The 19,063-nt window shown below is 31.6% G+C and overlaps 3 protein-coding genes and 1 pseudogene across 4 annotated transcripts; 2 read left to right on the top strand and 2 right to left on the bottom strand.

Annotated features, from left to right (window-relative positions):
- Nucleotides 1-740: 740 nt before the first annotated feature.
- Nucleotides 741-5,865, bottom strand: LOC101213350 (thylakoid membrane protein slr0575). Its single transcript, XM_004141450.3, has 9 exons — nucleotides 5,451-5,865; nucleotides 4,655-4,701; nucleotides 4,478-4,580; nucleotides 4,011-4,097; nucleotides 3,270-3,353; nucleotides 1,674-1,727; nucleotides 1,427-1,507; nucleotides 1,147-1,192; nucleotides 741-1,051 (listed from the first exon to the last, which is right to left on the bottom strand). The coding sequence occupies exons 1-9, from the start codon at nucleotides 5,763-5,765 to the stop codon at nucleotides 984-986; spliced, it is 885 nt and encodes a 294-aa protein (XP_004141498.1). The 5' UTR covers nucleotides 5,766-5,865; the 3' UTR covers nucleotides 741-983.
- Nucleotides 5,866-8,105: 2,240 nt separating this feature from the next.
- On the top strand, nucleotides 8,106-11,921 carry LOC101213105 (DNA-directed RNA polymerase II subunit 4). 2 transcript variants are annotated; one of them, XM_004141449.3, is made up of 7 exons: nucleotides 8,106-8,260; nucleotides 8,880-8,953; nucleotides 10,138-10,246; nucleotides 10,398-10,475; nucleotides 11,072-11,105; nucleotides 11,190-11,258; nucleotides 11,679-11,921. In XM_004141449.3, the coding sequence occupies exons 2-7, from the start codon at nucleotides 8,905-8,907 to the stop codon at nucleotides 11,754-11,756; spliced, it is 417 nt and encodes a 138-aa protein (XP_004141497.1). In that variant the 5' UTR covers nucleotides 8,106-8,260; nucleotides 8,880-8,904; the 3' UTR covers nucleotides 11,757-11,921. The 2 variants fall into 2 exon arrangements, with proteins under 2 accessions (XP_004141497.1, XP_031742047.1); XM_031886187.1 differs by having other exon boundaries at nucleotides 8,875-8,953.
- Nucleotides 11,922-13,365: 1,444 nt separating this feature from the next.
- LOC101220118 lies at nucleotides 13,366-14,528 on the bottom strand (annotated as a pseudogene).
- Nucleotides 14,529-15,175: 647 nt separating this feature from the next.
- LOC101212869 (cyclin-B1-2) lies at nucleotides 15,176-18,263 on the top strand. Its single transcript, XM_004141448.3, has 4 exons — nucleotides 15,176-15,397; nucleotides 16,269-16,369; nucleotides 16,811-16,908; nucleotides 17,917-18,263. The coding sequence occupies exons 1-4, from the start codon at nucleotides 15,272-15,274 to the stop codon at nucleotides 18,015-18,017; spliced, it is 426 nt and encodes a 141-aa protein (XP_004141496.1). The 5' UTR covers nucleotides 15,176-15,271; the 3' UTR covers nucleotides 18,018-18,263.
- Nucleotides 18,264-19,063: the final 800 nt, after the last annotated feature.

The following is a 19,063-nucleotide window of genomic DNA, read 5'->3' as shown; positions in this document are numbered from 1 at the left end:
TACTGAAAGGTGATAATAATTTCAGAAAACAACTTGAAGAGAACTTCCGGAGAAGCGAGGAGAGAAGCCACCAGCTTTGGATTTCAAAGACCTACGTAGTCAACTGAGATTTAAGAACTTAGCCATTTAGTTTTTTAAAATCAAATGCACAACTGAAATATGAGTCGTCTTAATCCCCTACCTCAACTATACTAAGAAAATACCGCTTCAACCTATTATTATTATTTTAAAAAAAAAATCGAATGGTTATAAAATGAGGTTGATTAAATACAGACAGCATTTAGTACTAAAGGCCACGTGAGAAGCTGTAAGAAACACTTGCAAGACTTCATTTGAGACTAACTATTGATGAATGCATTAGCAAAAATCTTCAAGGAAATGAGATGAATACGGGCAACGGCAACAGTTTAATGGCAATAAATGCTATTGTTCCAAAACAAGAAAGTCAAGATTACGTATCAATGTACAAGTATAAAGCTCTACTACTAGTAAATTGTGGCAAAAACTATAATCAACATTGGCATTCACATCCCCGAAATGCACCATGCTTATGGGACGTGTTCCACATTGGGTGCTTTTTAGGCCGTAGTTTCCAGTTCGCAAGGGCACATTTCATAATTCTGTGACTATTCTAAGGGAAAGTTCGTTAATCAAATAACTATGCATGCCTCATGTGAAAAAGTTCCGGAATAGGTAAAGCTAAGGTAGAATGTCCTGTTTCTATTTTAAGAATGAAGTGATTTTGCAATTCTAAAATTCAGGAAGGAACCCATTTGGATGTCATTTTTTTTCTCTTTCTAAATCTTTTGAGTTTTGTCTATATTTTTTTCACGTGTTACAAACATTAGAGACCAAATTTAATATTTCCATTGCAGGGATTTTGAAAGGAATATATACTTACCAGAACTTCACAAGTGGACAGCAGTTTGTATACTAAATGAAACCATTATATGTAGCAGAATTTGATTACACCATATACTTTATCACGGTGAAGCACCGGGAATAGTGTTAGAAGTAAGCCGGACTTCATACAAATCATTCTCTCCTTTCCCTGCAAAAGTTTCAAGAAAATTTTTAAAAAAATGGTATAATTACCAAAAAAAAAAGAAAAGGAAAAAGATAAATTAGGCAAGGCATTAAGCTCACCAACTTCTGCAGTGATCCCTGGTCCAAAGAAAGAAGCAAATTTGGCCTGCAAGTTCATTATAGGTTCATTTTTTAATATAATATCTTCCCATAGTTTCAAGTCTTCCGAAAACTATTATTCCTTTAGAATGACGATAAACATTTACCATCATGACTACATCAGCATTAGCAAAATTTGGGTTTTGAGCAATAATTGATCTTTCGTAGACTTAAGAAGGTAAAGAAATCTGACAGCACTCTTTAATTCTTCAACCATTTAATAAGAGCATATGTCAATTACCTGTCTTTTCTCAAAATCTGACAATGTCAAGGCTTTGGCTTCGAACACCAAGACCAGGCAATACTTTCCATCTTCTGTGACCTAGAATTGTATCCAATGGCTTAATATTAGAACTATCAGTGTCGTTATCATGCTATTGTATTTAGTAGTACTTCCAGTTGGTACAATCAGAAGCGTGATAAGTACTGCAGTGACAAATATGCCAACAGATGATATCTGAAACAAAAACAAAGTCATGCAAACATACTTCTTCACGTATACTTTGCAAAATAGGTGCACTCCGTCGAGGAATTCCCCCAGCCTGTGCATACAAAAGTAGATTGCAACATTGATCAATTTACAAAACTTGATGTAAAGCATAAAAATGAGGATTCAAAATACACAATTGATACAATTTCACATTAAGGTTGTGAATAAAACTTCTATCTGTATTTGTGTATCTGCCTGACCAAGTTATCAAAGGCAGGATGACCAAGTTAAGAAATAGACAAAGAGAAATGAGGGGAATAGATGTATGGAAAGAAGAGAACTTGTAAGCTGAGAAGCCTTAGCCATTCAAAACGTTACAGTGAAATGTACATTGAAAATCTAAAATACATTCTAAGAACAAACTTATGAATAAGCGCTGAAGAAATTATGATAAATGTTCATATCTCACAGTATTATAATATATAAATCTATCGTGTATCGAACTGCTAATTGACTAGAAAGTAGGGTACAGCAAGAGGAGATAGACATGGCAACACGTAATCATAAAAAAGTTGAGAGTTAGAACCGACATCTATTTGTATACTTTTGATGAGGTTAATTCCAACGCTCAAAAGTTGACATAAGTTTACTTTTGAATTAGATGTTAACCTTTGAAATATAATATGAAGCACATGAAAACTAAGAGAAGTTGAAGTAATAAAATGCATAGCCATGATACACCATCTTATGCTAAGGTTCATTAGGAAAATTTAAAATCAGAGAAACACAGTTCTAAATGGCTCAATGTCTTGTAAGAACATAACATTCATGAACAAATACGTCCAAGAAATATAATATTTTGTACGACATGATAAATTTTATTTGTGTAAACAGCCAAGATAATAACTATTAACCCTCTTAAGAATCTATTTAAGCGTCCCACGAACGTTGGAAGTCCTGGGTGTCTGTAATGTGACAGACATCTAAAACTACAATATAGGCAATATGTACTGCAGTCTAGAAGTTAGTTTCGCATGGTACTTTTATCTTTTTCTGTTTGTCACATTTACCAACTAGCCAGTCTTCTAAGTTGTTGATCAATCCGCTGAGTAGTTATTTTGTTCAAATAGTTCACTATTACTACAATATTAGGCTTTATCAATTGAGTCAAATATCACAGCCTAGATTGTAAGAGTTCATTTGAGCGCTGGATGCCACACTTCATCCTTCAAGAATAGCGCAAAGGGATGATAAGAGGCTACCTCAACATTATTTAACATCAATTTCAAAATTACATCAAAACATGCCTTCGTAGACAGGTATTAGAATATTTACTGGATCCCAAATTGAAAATTATGGTGTGACAAGCATGAATTGAAGTTCAGACAGCTGGGATCCACGTACTGGTTCGCCTCTAGTGGTGTATAGAAATTCTAGTTTCAAAACAGTGCAACGGCTAAGTAAAAGTGAAGCCAACTATCAGTTTCTAAATTGATAAGGCAGGAGTCTTTTGAATTGATATAATTCTAAAAAGGTAAAAATAATCCACAAAATAAGAAACAGACAGGAGAAGAAAAAGAGTGAAATTACTGGCAGGTAAAATGCAATCAAAGATAACAGATAAAGATGATTCAAGTAACCTCAATTTACTTACCAGGCCATACTGGAAAATCCGTTTCAACGCCTCATCCAAGTGTTGTTCATCCCCATAACGAAACCTAATAACATCGTCTCTTACCTAGTGAAAACGTTTAAAAGTAATCACAAATATGAAACAATTTATACAATGAAACTTGTGTGTATACAGAATGACAATGTATTAGAAACTATTTAAGTTAAACTCCCAAGTTGCATACTATTTGAAGCAAAGTCAAAGTGAAATAAAAGGCAAGCTTTTTTTCTTTCTGAATGAATTGATAACTTTTCATTTATAACGTGGAAAAGATAATAATCACACAACACGACAGATTCATGCTTTCCCAAGCTGTACTACAGTATCAACAATATGAAAGTTCAAACCTAAAAATTGAACTGACTAGATGAAGAAACCTAAATAAACAAAATATCATAGAACAGTAAATAGAAAAACATGACAAGTCTCAACTGGAAATTCACAGTGACAAGCAAAAATAAATAGAAAAAACAAGAAGTATAATTCCTACCCACACTTTTGGGCCCAAATTTGTTTCTCCTAAACATTCCAGTTTCAATTTTTTGTTCTTCTATTCCCATTATAAGAATAAATGTATAAGATTCTTCCCAAACAAAATAAACAAACAAATAAATAAATGAACAAGAAAGGCTGGTCTATCAAAACAACCAATCACAAGAGGAACTGTTTACAACGCATGTTGCAAGCACGGTCATTAAAAAGAAACAAGTTCCAAGAAAAAACCTGTTTAAGAATTGGTGTGGCGCATGTTTCCCTCAGTTTTTGAGCATCTAAGTATGTCAAGCATGGCACTGGTTTGAGTTCAGCATACTGCAAAACACTCAAAGGCTAGAATGAGTTACCTAGTTCTCTCTATCAATTCTTTTTGTTTTCAGCTCAAGTTCATGAAGTTAAGGAATAAGGTAAAAATAAACAACACTTCAAGGCCAATTGAGAAAGGAAATAACCAATGAAACGTAGAATGCCGTTGAACACTTAAGTCACACTAGCTTTCTTTAAAACACCAGATAGAAACTTTTAGGAACTTTTGATTTTGGATAAGCTACCAAGTTATAACTATAATATACAGGGTATAGAAAATCTAAAACGATCATAAGATGGATGTGGCTACTGAAGTAAATCATAAATTTATTGCACTAAACCATTCTTAAACTGCAAAAGGTGAATAAATAGAGAGTTGTAACTTGTACCTTTAGAGCCATGCCAATAATAGCAAGAGGGAAGCCATATGTTAGCATAATGGCAGACCATTCAGATCCCGGGAGGATATTAAAGTATGCACCGAATCCATACCTATAGAACAAAAACAGATCAAATGTACAAGTTATAAATTTACAAATTTTGAGCCTCAGGAGGAAACAACTTACGACAACAAAGAAACCCCAACACCTAAGCCAATAACACCAAATGAAACCTGTAAAAGAAAATGGTAAAACACCACAACAACAGAACAAATAGACCAAAAGAAACTAAATCACAATTCACAAAGACAAAAGGTGTGTACATCAATAGTGAGAAAAGAAATTGTACATTGCATCCATTCAAAGGCAACAATCAAAATCAATATACAGTCACAATTCTCTTGGATACTACAGATTTGTAATCAGGGGTACCATCCTGCCAGTTCCCGTAAGTATTTTATTGATATAACAAAATATCTGGTACTTACGTAATTTATTTATTCCATATAAAATTGAAGCATATTATATTTTTCAAATAGAGCATTGGAAACATTGTAAGTGATTAATTTGTTCTAGTTTAACAGCTTAGACTTTTAATCATAACAATATTGTTATAACAGAAACAAAATCGACAAACAAAGAAAATATAAACTACAGAATGTTAGCGAAGTCCATGATTAGAAAGAGAGAGTAGTTTTATATTACCAACTCAACGCATTCCAACAAATATTTTAGAACATTATCAAAACATATCTTAAATTCAAATCTCTACAACACATAGAATTTTCAAGACACGTGAAAATAGAATTCTCCTCCCGCACAATTTAAACACTACATTTATCTCAAACATCTCCTCTCGTTTCTTTAAAACCGCTAACAGCACATAAAACATAATCGACAAATTCCAATCTAAATGCCACCTAGGTGTGTCCATTCCCAATATTCGCAATAATTCATAAATCATAAAGGAACAGAAACGTACTTTCGCAAGCGAGAATTCATCGTCAGTAACTACTGCTTTACCCGGCGAAGCTGAAACTGCAGAGGGCTGCGTAGAATCAGCAGCACGAGTGGAGAAAGAGAAAGCTAATCGGTGAGGCTTGTGCAGAAGCGTTGTCGTTTCAAAATGGACAAAAACGTTGGTTCTGGCGATGAAATTGGCACCGCCGGGAAGGGAAATTGTGCGGTTAGGACGAGAGAAAGGGAGAGAAACAAGGGAAAGGCGATTGGAGAGAGTGAATTGATCATGGGAGCAGGTAGACAGTCCTGGAGTTGGAGATATTGCAGTGATTGACATTGAATCTTTTGATTGAATCTGTGAAGCTCTGATGAACGGAGTGGAAAGCAAAGCAAAGCAAAGCTCAGCTCAGCTCGGTTGGTTAGAAAGAAACGAGAATGGGATTCGTTTCTCTAAACCCGCCAAATTACACTACGTGTCCCAATATTATCCCCGATTATTATTTATTTATTTTGCGACCTACGTTTTATTATATTATATATATTATATGAATTTATCCAATGAAAAACTTCCTTTTCATGATTGAATTAACGGTTACATTATATATGTTTTATAAATGGTTAATTATAATCCGTGTGAGAATAATAATTAAATATACGGAAACATTTTAAAAAAATTATAAATATATCAAAATTCTTGTAATAAATATCAGAGATTTGAACGTGAGACCTTTTGTCCACAAATACGTGCCAGTTGAGATAAGCTCATGTTAGTCATGGTATACCAATATTTATAACATGATTTTGCTATATTTGCAATTTTTTTAAAACGTTGATATATATTTGAATCTAATTGTTATATTTATAATTATCTTTATATAAATACACATTAATAGATAACTCAATTATTAATTTAAATTGATATCAAATTTTAGTTTAGAAAAAACATACATGTTCAAAAAGTAGTAAAAGAACTGTAACGTAGAGAATAAGTCAAAATTTTGCGGTTACATCGTATGAAACCCTAATGTATTTATAGAGAATTTAATATAGAGTTTATATTATTTGTCCAACTAGATTTATGATATAAGTTTCGTATAAGATAGGTTATCTTTCAAGTTGGATGGACTAACGTGCCAAATGGAAAATGTCAACTTCGACTTCACCCTAGCTCACTTTTTGTTGAGGCGAGGATGACGAAGAGGAGGCTGATTTGGGTTTTCAACACATACTATTAAAGCTCAAACAAGTTAGTGCTTTGATAGTTCGACCTCGACCTCATTCTTATTCGAGGTCAAGGATTATTAGACTGTTTTGGCTCAAAGTCTCATTAATCATTTTCTTTAAGACTCTCGTTTCTTATTACTTGTCTTATTATGGATTTACATTGGACAAATACAAGCATAGTTTCTTTAGGCTGAGGCTAACCGACCTAACATCCTTGCTAAGGAAGTTAGTGTTTTATTCATTTTAAGGTCTAACTAATATTGGACCTTTCGTCCCCAAATTTTCATCATAGACTCAGGTTCAGTTTCTGGTGGGGTCGAGACCGATCAAGTCAGACTCGTCTTTGGGTTGTTCTTCTGTTCTTCTTTTGTTGTCTTATTATACCCTTGGTTCCATAATCCACCAACACCAACAAAAGCCTGATGCTTAAGTACTACGAATTAAGATTGAATGGACTATTACATCAAACTTAATCAACATTAATTAGTGGAATACAAAATGTAACTAAAATAAATATTAAATATATATGTTTAAAAGCATAATTTCAAATTGTTCTAAAAAAATATAATTTTTTTAAACATTGCATAAATTTATTTATAGAAATATTGGTTGATTTAATATAAAAGTGATTTTTTTTCTTTTGAGAAAAAATGAAATTCCTACCTTCATCAACATTAATAATTTAATCATTGTATTAAATAGAAAAGAGAGGGACATTTTAATCTTTATACTTTAAATTTTGTTATATTTTAATATAATTTAGAATGTTTTGTATTAGTTTACATACTTTCAATAATATTCTAATTAGTTCTTGGAATTGCTTTATTGTTCATATTTAGGACAAAAACACTTTGTAAACTTTATTTGTGGTAAAAATATATTTACGCATGGTCAAAAATTTATTATTATTACAATAATTATTTTTATGGATATTTTTTAAAATAGTAAAATAAATTAAAATATTTATAAGTTATAGTAAAACGGTAGATTCTATAGACTTCTATCAAAATAACAAAATTTGCTATATTTAAAAATAACAAAATAAATTAAATATTTACAAGCTATTGCAATTTTTTAAAATTATATCAATGATAAAAACGAATAGATTTTTATCAGTTGTCTACCAATTACCACTGATATAAAAATATCAATGTCTATCAAATGTTTGTTATAGTTAAAATCTGAAATTTTATTATAGGTAAATATTTTGTAAAATTTTATACTTTGACAATAAGTCCAACAAAATATAATTGTCTATCTATAATTCCTACGTTTTAAGATCGATAGATTGAGATATTTTACTGTACTCGTAAATATTTTTAAAGTTTTACAATTTAATATGAGAAATTTTTATAAATTTAACAAAATACTAATATTTATGTGCAAATCAACTATTCTTTTAAAAATATTTGAGGTTTGTTAGTCACATCTATCATATACTAAAAATAATGGTGTAGACATTTTCCAAAACTTACACCTACAAATCCCGCCGAATAAAGTGCAAAATATTATGATAACCGTTATTGGCCTTTGTCCGAGTTGTAAACGAAGAAGCTGCCTCTCATTTTGCCGTCACGTCTCGCCGTCGGTAGATCTCTGCGTTTTGTGGTGCGTCCTCTCCTCTCTCGGTTCTTTCTCTATTCTAATTTCAGAGGATGATTGAATCTTCTACACTAGAAGTTGACATTCATTTCCGTTCATCAAGATAACATATCTCTTTTTTCTAATCTAATTAAAAACTGCTGATCGTTATAGTTCATACAAACTTGATTTTGATGCAGTTTTTGGAATTTAAATTATAAGGTTCTGATGTTCACAGCCTCGTAAATTGTATTTCTAAATAATTTAAACCACGTTTGATTAATTGGTAAACTTGATAGAAATCGTGAGATATAAGAGTGTATTCATGTGCTTTATGAGTTACATCATGAGGACAATTTTGTAATGTTATAGACTAAATCGAGTAAAAGTGAATGAAGGAATTTCTTGTGTGATACCTTATTCAAATTCTTCTTCTTTTTTAAGCCTATCAGTTATACGTATATTTAGTTGCTGGCCTTAAATTTTCCCCTTTTTTTTACTGTACTTCTGATGCCTTGCAATTTGGTTGTGAAGTTTGCTGTCTGGGTTGGTATTTTGATTAATTGGTGTAGCTTGAGCTGTTTTTGTAATATCATTTTTATAGATTTAGTTTTGATCTTGGTCTACGCGTTTCCATATAGTGTAGGTTACACAAATCTTTACCTTGAAGCATGTCTGGAGAAGAGGAAGAAAATGCTGCAGAGCTTAAAATTGGGGATGGTACCATTCTTTCTATACATCTCTAATTTTCTATCAATATTCAATTCAATGAGATTTTAAGCCACTAACATATGTTGCAATGTGTTTGCTTTGTGTATTTGAAAATTTTTAATCTATTGAGCAATTCATGTGTTTGATCTTTTAATTTGCTTAAAAGTGAGAAACTTAATTCACTATGTTGTTCCCCATGCCTTAATGTAGCCTTATTGCACATTCTTTGAACCTTCTATTTGCCAATGTGGAGATTGTTTTTATTTTTTTAACAGTGCATTTAGTTTGGACTGGGAATGTGCAGTCAATGTAAACATTTTCTTAAAGAAATTTTGTGGTTAGAGTGATAGCTTAAAGATATATTTTTTTTCTAAGAAATCTAGATTTAATTGAGAAAAGCGAAGGTGTACTAGTGCATGCAAATAAGCCCACAAAAGGAGTACTCCTCGATTGTAATGCAAAGAAGTTGCAATCTCTTTCATTAAATCACATACCTCGTGGATGGTTGTTTTGCTTGGACGAGAGAGGAGAAATATAGTAAACTGCCTTGTTTCTTTAAGGCCATTAGTTGATGCGATTACATCTTGTACCCATCTGTTCAGGATCGTAGAATCTCTTAAATATTTCAAATATTGTTAGGTAAAGAAACAGTCATTAGATAGGTAGTTGGATGTCCATGTTTATGAAAGGAAGTTTCGTTTGCATGCACCTTCCATTTGTTGTTTATGATATCGTGCTATTATTTTTCGTAATGCATGTTCTTAACATTTTTAGCGGGTACATTTACTATGTTGAAGCATCACTTAATAATGTGAAATTTGGCCAATTGCATCTAAAAAGCCCTAGTCCTTGTGACGTGATTAAGGCACCTCACTTTATACTTGTTTAAGGTTGAAATAGCAAAATGTTAGTGATCTCCACAAAATCTTAATTCTAATCTATAATCATTTTGTCAGTAAGACACTAAAACTATCGCTAGGTTTTCCAGGATAATGCATAAGGCCTGAGACTAGCCAAATCTTTGTGATTTAAATGGATAAGTAATTATTCAAAATTTAAGCATTTGCCATCAAAATCTTTCTAGGGGGTACTCTAGCAGCCTTATTTTCTTGTATTTATCTTGCTCTTTGTGCTAAGATCCATGAAGAGAAATATAAGGCATCATAATTAACACTTTATTTGTCTACTTGCAGAGTTCTTAAAAGCTAAGTGTTTAATGAATTGTGAAGTTTCTTTGATCCTGGAACACAAGTATGAGCAGCTTCAACAAAGGGCTGAGGATCCAACAAATCAAGTTTCTCAGTGAGATTTATGCTTTTTCTTTATTGATTCATAAGTTAAGTTAGAGTTTCTCTTCTTTGTTGGAATAGCTAAAGTGTATAGTTTTATTACGGTATTCATTCTCACTTGCCATACAATAACAATGGATTTTTAATTTGGTCTTCTTTTGCAGAGTGTTTGAGAAGTCACTGCAGTATGTGAAACGTTTCAGTCGCTATAAGAACCCCGATGCTGTTAGACAAGTCCGAGAGTATCCTTTCTTAAATCTTCGATTCACCCAGAAGCTTAAGCTAGTGGGTGAAAGCAAATTTAAACTTATGCCTAACATTTTCTCCTCACTTGTGAGCTCAAAATAGGAAGAAAAATCCAACAAGTGGAAATGAATATTAAATCGAAAAGAAACGTCGAACTTAGACTACACTGCTCATGTACTATCTTAAATCACCGATTCACCCAAAAGCTTAAACTAGTGGGTGAAATCAAATTTAATATTGTATCTAACATAAACTATATAATGTTTTTTATTTTATGGGATGGTGGGAAGGATGAGTTGTGCATATCTACTCTATGCCATAACTAACCCCATTTGGAACTAGTAATTTACATTTGTCATATTTCTTGCTAGACCAATAACTCTCTGATTAGCTGTTACATATATATGTATATATGTATACACATCCATACTATTTAGTATTTTGTAGGTTTCCTCCATATCCATTTGAAAAAAACTATACTACTTCGGTATTTAATTCATGGAGGGAAATACAATTTAAGTTAAAAGAACAGAAAAGTTTGCCTCATTGTTTAAAACGGCATAAATATGGTTAAATCTTAACTATCATATAGAATTCTAAGCAGATATCAACTAGCTGAGTTCGAGGTATGTGTATGAGATCACTTATTAATTAACTTATTGACTATTGTTCTATGGAAAGGTTTATCACATTGTTCTTGAAATTTGCAGTTATGTGTTCTTGGCAACCTTTGCCCTGAAACTGTGGAGGAAGCTACTTCCATAGTTCCATCTTTGAAGGTATTTTTTTTTGCCAACTTTTTATAACTATGCCTGTATTTAATTATTTATTGTTATTTTGATGTGCCATAAGTAGGTACTGACTTTTAAAATGTTTGTTTGATGTGTTTATCTTTTAACATTGAATATGCATCAAGTTTTTGAATTAGGTGAAAAATCCTTTGAGGTATTCTTGACACCAAAATAGTCGAAAACTAATGATAAAAGTATTTCTTGAGCTGATTTGAAAGTTTGAAGGTATTTTTGAAACTTTTGAAACTTCAAAAACATTTTTGATACAAAATGTAAAATTTTGAGACATTTTCTATATTTTAGCTTTTAAGTTTTAAGTTACTGCTAAAATTTTAAAGTGAAAACAAAATGTTCATATATAGATGTATCAAAGTAGACTTTGCTTATAAATACTTTTCTTGGTTTCAGACTAAGGGAAGAGTGCACGAGGACGAAGCAATAGAGAAGATGTTGAATGATCTTTCATTAATAAAAAAGTTCGAGTAGTTAGCTTTCTAAATCTTAATTAAATGTGTTGTTTATCCATTCTTTTATGACATTTTCTCAACCGGAAACAAACTCAAAATTTTACCCTTCTGATCATGGTTTTATAATTATTTTGGATTAGTTTGTAAATTTGATCCTATTATCAAGTCTATTCGTATTTATCAATATATTAGTTCTTATAATTATAGAATTATATTAAAATATTTACAAAATATAACAAAAATTTAGACTTTTTTCGTAAACGATAGATTTTTGTAAGGTCTAGTTTGGTCATTTACGGCACTTCTGTTTTAAGAAGGCACAAAATTCCCACACTTTGTCAAAGAAAAATTATAACACAATACTTTTGTTGATGTTGTCTAAAGCATTCTAAAAAATATATCAATTAATTTGTCTTCTTAAGTCAATTTCAAGAATAGTTATTAAGTTTGGAGGAAATCCAACATTTTCATTCCCTTTTTTAGAGAGTTTTGTTTATTTTGTCTCCAAAGAAGGATAAAATAAATTCTAAACAAAAGAAAATTACCTAAGAGTTTTGAAATATTTTTCAAACATTTCTCTTTTAGAAATAAATGATGGGAAGAAATTTATGGTAACATTTACAAGTCTATAACATATCTACAATGGTACTAACAAAACATTAATAGAGAAAATAGAAAGTAATTGGAAGATATGAATTTTAGGAAAAAATTAAATTTATATTGCCGTCAATAAATCTTAAACTAATAATTATATCAATTAAGATCATAAACTTTTACAAGTGTATCAATTTAGACTCTATACTTATATTAATTATTTAAATTCTCTATTATGTTTTATTTGAACGCACTTGCGAATTGATACATTTGTAAAGGTTTATGATTAAATTAATATATGTATAAAAGTTCAAGATTTAAAATGATGCATCAAAATTTTAAGGTTTAAATTGATACAACTATATTAGTTTAGAATTTAAATTGATATAATTCTCGAAATTCAAAGTTTAAATTGATACACAATTCATAATTTGTAGTTTAAATTGATATATAACTTCCAAAATTAAGAGATATAAATTGATAGTTGTCTTAAATTTTAAATAAAATAAATAGAACAAAATATTTCCTCCAACATTTATTAATAAATTAATATCGATTAATTATTATTATTAATTTTAATTAATTATTAAATATAAATATATTATTTATACCTAATAAATTTTTAAATAATACATCTCTCATTCATATTTTATGTTACCTTGACTATATAAAACAATTTAATATATGATTTTATAATTAATTATTAATATTTCAATTAAAATTTTTATTGAATTATAATTGAATTAATACTTTATTAGTAATATTCACAATATTCTCTCTTTCATTAAATAATTATTTAATTTTGGATTCTATATACAAATGGATACATCAATTATATTTTCTTAATTTTCAGATACTTGCATGTTCAAATACAAACATTAATTATTTCAGACATTTAAAACTCACATATTCAAATTATAGACATTTAATATCTATGTCAATAAACAATATTTGTCATCCAAGCGACATCTTTAAAATCCGATACTTAAGTACCAACTTTAATGCGTGATTGAAACATATATATTACTCCAAATTCATGACATGTCTTCAATTGGAATACATTTTGTCTCTAGCAATAAGGAATAGGTGAATAAGATCATGACTATGAGTGCCACACATAATGCAAAGAAGAAGAAGAACCCATAAATTTCATATGGCAGACCATGGCGAGGAAGATTTGAGCAATAAAAAAGTGTTCGTTAGTGAGACTGCAGCTGATCTGATTTCAAGTGGGAAGATTTCACTTGGGACTAACCATCCCAAAGGTCTCCAAGACCATGCAAAGGCTTGAATATAAATGCAGATGAACAACACCACAACACCACAACACCAGCATGCCATTTTGGTAGATAAGTAATCTCACCAGATACCCCAAATTTCCAAGCAATAAACACAGCCATCAGTGGCATAAACAGATACCGAAGTTGCAAGAGCATTAATACCACCAGTAATAACAGATAAAAGAAGAGAAGCATTGTCTCCAAAACCAATGGTCTTGAACAACACGCAGGAGCTAGCATAGAACATGATCACATTGATACCAGTCAATTATATTGCTGAAAAATGGTATCAAAATCAACATTACCATTGACGGTCTATTTTGTCTCAGACTCAAATTCCTCCATGGATGTTTTCACTGCCTTATCAGCCATACTTGCCGCCACAATATCTCGAAACTCCATCTCTACTTCCTTCTCAGACACACCACGAATGCGTTGGAGCATTTCTTTTGCCTTCTCGACTTTGCATTGAGTTTTGGTGTGTCAGGAGGGAATATAGCTGAAATAGTGATGAACAATAATGCAGGCACAGCTGCACCACCCAAACTTTACTTGCCATCCCCATCCACCATGAATATTAGCAGTACCATAGTTCACAAAATTTAGCCACTAGAATACCAATGATGATAGAATTAAAGTTGAAAAACAACATTAAGAGAGCCTCGATATTTAAATGGGGCCATATCTGAAACATATAGTGGAATAGGTTGAAGTGAAAATCCAACGCCAATACCCAAACAAATACTACCAATTCATGAGCATGGCTATGTTTATAGCTGCTGCATTAATGATAGCACCAACTAAGAACACAAAGCCTCTAGCCTCCAACAAGCATGAATTATTTCCTACCAAGTTAAATTTTTTGTGCTATCAATAGCAAATTCCCTTTTATCCTTAGAAATGCTCGTATTACTCATTTGTCCAATGATTGTGACTTTTCAAGTGGTGTTAAAGTAATTTATAAAATAAGTATCTTTTTAAAATTAAAAGTCTTAGATCGAATAAGTGCAATTGATATTTGTCAGGATGCGACTCATTGATATAGAAATGGTAACAATACATGTATATATTGCAATATTAAAAAAATCTTAGAACTACAAAGTTTCACGTGTATTGCTTGTGTTTGTCGACTCGTGCGTATATATGGTATTGAATATAATTTCCATAGACATACAACCAACTTCTTCCTCATATCATAAGAAAGCATCAAACATTCAAAGAAAAAACAAATTAATATTATTCATATGAATATAAATAATATTAAGGATTCTAACTCATATCAATAATATTAAGCATTCTACTCATTTCAAATGCATAAATATTTATATATTATAATTGTTTTTTTTTTTTTTTGCAAATTTTCTAAAAAATCATCACTATTTTCTCTCACGAATATTTATACGATCATCAATAATAAAAAAGTAAAATTTTACTATATTTTTAAAATTTTATTACGAAACAAATTGCTTTTATCAAACCTCATCTCAAAAAGGAAAAATAAAAAATAATAATAATTTGGCCAAAATTCATAAATTTTCTTTCAAGTTATGTTTTGTATAAATACCATAACTTTACTTTACCAATCCACAGTTAGGAGAGGCAAAGCAATCGGTCGCTACTTGGAGAAGAAGTTTTCTTGAGAGAGAGGAAGAAAAAGAAAATGGAGTCTTCGAAGGCTATTCCCCATGAAATCGGAGGGATCCAGAACGATGCCCTTCGATTTGGACTTCAAGGCGTGAAGAGCGATCTTGTCGGATCTCATCCCGTTGAATCCCTTTATGAAACTGTAATTTTCTCCTCTCAATCTGTCTCAGTTTTTTTTTCTTTCTAAGTTGCTCTATTTCGTTTTCATATAGATTCGTCTGTTTTAGTAATTGCAATTAGGAAGGGATTGTTGTTGGGAATAGAATCTGGGTTCGATGAAGTTAATTGCACTAGAAACTTGTAGCTTGATGTTTTGGAAATTTGTTGTGGTCTGTTTTTATAAATTATTGTGAAATGATAGTGGGAATTTCATCTCTTGGTACTGAAATATGAATGATAGAGTGATTTATCTTGTGTGGTATTGGATAAAACCTTCCAAGTAGCTCGCATTAACATTTTTTAGTGAAGGAAACTGGGGCAAGTAGATTGGCAAATGAAGGAAAGGATCGAGCTAAGAGCACCCATGATATTTTAGGCAAATCTCGGAAACCACCCTTGGTATAATTACCCTTAAATTTTCCATGGTAAAAATTGAGCAATTAAAGTTATAAAAATGTTAAAATAAACTTTCAAACTTTCAATTGTTATAGAATCAATCTTAATACTTGTTTAAGTTCAAGGGCTCAGTTTTTACCAAAGTTTAGGGGGTTTGCAATTTGCCCTAATTTTTTATTCTACCAGAACTTTAGGTAGTAGCCACTGAGAATGACATGTGGTGAACCTGTTAGCACACTGAAAGCCCTGGAGGAGGGGGAGGGGGCTGGCTTTCAATTTGAAAAGGCCTCTATTGGCTTGATTACAGGGTCTGGAATGCTTCTTGCCTTTATTATTCTGCTAATAGGATTCTTTCTTACCGAAATGCAATATGTTCCTTTCAATGCTTAAGGATGTAAAAACAAAAATTCTTTTAATTTGATTCATGTATATCCCTATCTTTTTTTTTCTTGATATAGACAAGAAGAACACAAGAGGAAATGAAAAGGAAAGTTCTTGTGAATACATATGGTTCTGCATTTCCACTGAAGATGGATTTGGACAGGCAAATTCTTTCTAGGTATGGCAGTTCTTGTATAGATGCTGTATCTCTCTTGGCGTGTTCTAAATTGGAGAACTTTTTTAAAAGCTATAATGCATCAAAATCTACAGTTTTGTTATGAATTATTTGATTTTTAACTATTATGACTTTTGTGGTTATTGTTCTATAATGTCTCGGTTGTTGGAGGAAAAACAGCTAGACTTCTTCACTAACTCTTACAACTCATGTAGCACTTTTTCCTCATTCCACGATATGCTAGTGCCATGATAATAGGATGTCTGTTGTAGAATTGATGTTTTATGTGCATGAATTACATTGGGATGCTCAAATCTGACCTCTACTTTTCACCAGCATTTCAACGTGTTATAACCGAGTGAAGCTAATTTAAGCTGTTTGTCTAGTTGGAACTTGAAAGTCATTTCTAAGCTAAGTTTCAATTCTAACTCAATGCTGTTGCAGATTTCAAAGGCCTCCTGGGCCAATTCCATCTTCAATGCTGGGATTGGAGGCTCTTACTGGAAGCTTGGATGACTTTGGCTTTGAAGATTATCTGAATGGTAAGATGAGAATTTATGAAATCTCCTAGATCAATATAACTCAACTGATTCTTATCTCTATATCCCTTTGCATTATAAGGGGTTTTTTCCCCATTAACTTAAATATTTCTTTAGGACTCTTATTAAATGATCTGACTTTGGTGGGATAACTATTACATGAACTATGGTTGTATATGATAATCCCAAGTCACCCGAGTGTATTCATGGATGAGGTAAAGAAAGAAGCAAGAGGGTGGGAATGGATGGTTGGGTGTGTCGTGTGTGAGCTGTGCTTTTGTGGTGCCCATGTGATCAGGGTAGTTTTGCTTTTTTGTGTAGTTAGTGTTTGTCTGTGTAGTGGGTAGAAAGGTTGTTAAGACCCTTTATGACAGGTTAAGGATATCTTCTTCTTCTTCTTCTCTCTTTCTCTCTCTCTTTTTTTTTTTTTTTCTATTTCGCCAAATTGTAGCTCTTGTTGAAACAATGTGGAGAGGGGGAACTCTGGAAACTCTCTTTGGCTTTGTCAAAATAGTAAATACATAATATAAGCTCTGTAAGGAATTAATTTAGTTTTAAAAAATGGTATTCAAGGATCAATTACTTCACCTTCACAAAACATTTGTTTATCCCCTATTCCTCGAATATTTCTGACCTGTGTACTAAAGTTTTGAAGAACTCAGATGAGGGATGAGAAGGAGCTTATTCTCAGTTTTACGGTCATTTTTGTAGTTTTCATCTTCCACAGGAGTTTGTTTCCTCTAAACATTGATTCCAATACCTAATATACATATAATTCTAAAATCTTTCTAGGCTGTTTTCAAGAACGAGAGGGATGAATTACTTTGGCCAAATTTTTCTTTCACTCAACATAATGAATCTCCATTGTAGTCCATCCTGATGGTTAAAAGAACACTCATCTTAGATAAACAACTTCTGTTAGTGTTAATTTACAACTCATGACGTTACTTGAACGGGATCTGTTGCATAGATTGTATAATTATTTACAACTTGTTTTACATGACTTCGCAGACCCAAGGGAATCTGAATCATTGAGGCCATTGGATATGCACCATGGAATGGAAGTCCGCCTTGGTCTGTCCAAGGGACCAGTTTGTCCAAGTTTCATGTAATCTAATCTTAAGAGGATCCCATCAAACACCACAATTTCATTATGGGTTCTCAGTTTACCCATAATTTTGTTGACCTCTGTTTGTTTGTTGGTCAGGACATCTTGAGTTGAACTCTCTTAGCTTCATTAGTCAACATCTTTATCTGATTTCTTATAAATTCGTCAAACTTTACCTTTTGCCCAAGTGGGTGTTGTGTTAGATTATCGATTGACATAAAAGCTTTAAAATTAACCGGTCAAGGTAAAATCTATTGTTATATTGTTTAATACTTTCTCACTTTTGGAGTTGAAATACTTAAAATGAGTAGAAACTAATATTAACTAGTAAGTAAATAAAATGTGGTTTTGTTAAATCATCGTTAATTTAATATTACATCATTTCAGTTTGGTTATAACATTTTTAAATTAATAAATTCAAAGACTAAAGTTAAACAAATGGAAGTACACTCTAAAATGAAATAAGCTCTTAATTAGGCAGGAAAATGACATTTTATTCTAAAAGTTTATAAACAATTTACATGATTTTTAGATGAAAATAGTAATAAAACTTGTTTTATTTAGGTTTAAATTAACAACATCCATATAGCTACTGTTCTTGGCATGGCAGATCCTTTCTCGGTGTGACCCATTATGTTCAAAACTGTCATAGAAATTAGGTTCAGATAGAACACAATTTATTCATAAAAATTCTCAAATACAAACTAAAATGAAAAATATGTTCAAACCAAAATGGTTGAAAGAGACTCGAAATTAATAGATTTTATAGTATAACGCCCTGTAGCTTTAGTTGTACTCTCACTTGGATTCAATGTTTTGATCTTGATCTTTTTTCTACTCTTATCCAAACGAAGTAAGTCATCTTTGATCGCAAACAACAACTCTCCATCTTCAAAAACTTCAACAAAGCCAAAAAATTCTTCATCAGCACTAAATTCTTAAATCCATGAATCTTTCTTTTGCATCCTCCACAATTCAATCTTATAACATGATGGAGATACTCGTTTGTCCAACAAGTTAATAACTGCGTAAACCCTGTCCTCGTATATC

This window comes from Cucumis sativus, chromosome 5 (assembly GCF_000004075.3).
Source record: "Cucumis sativus cultivar 9930 chromosome 5, Cucumber_9930_V3, whole genome shotgun sequence".
Classification (NCBI taxonomy): Eukaryota; Viridiplantae; Streptophyta; class Magnoliopsida; order Cucurbitales; family Cucurbitaceae; genus Cucumis; species Cucumis sativus.
The sequence above is the reverse complement of the archived record's forward strand: the minus strand, read 5'-3'. Positions and strand labels throughout refer to the sequence as shown.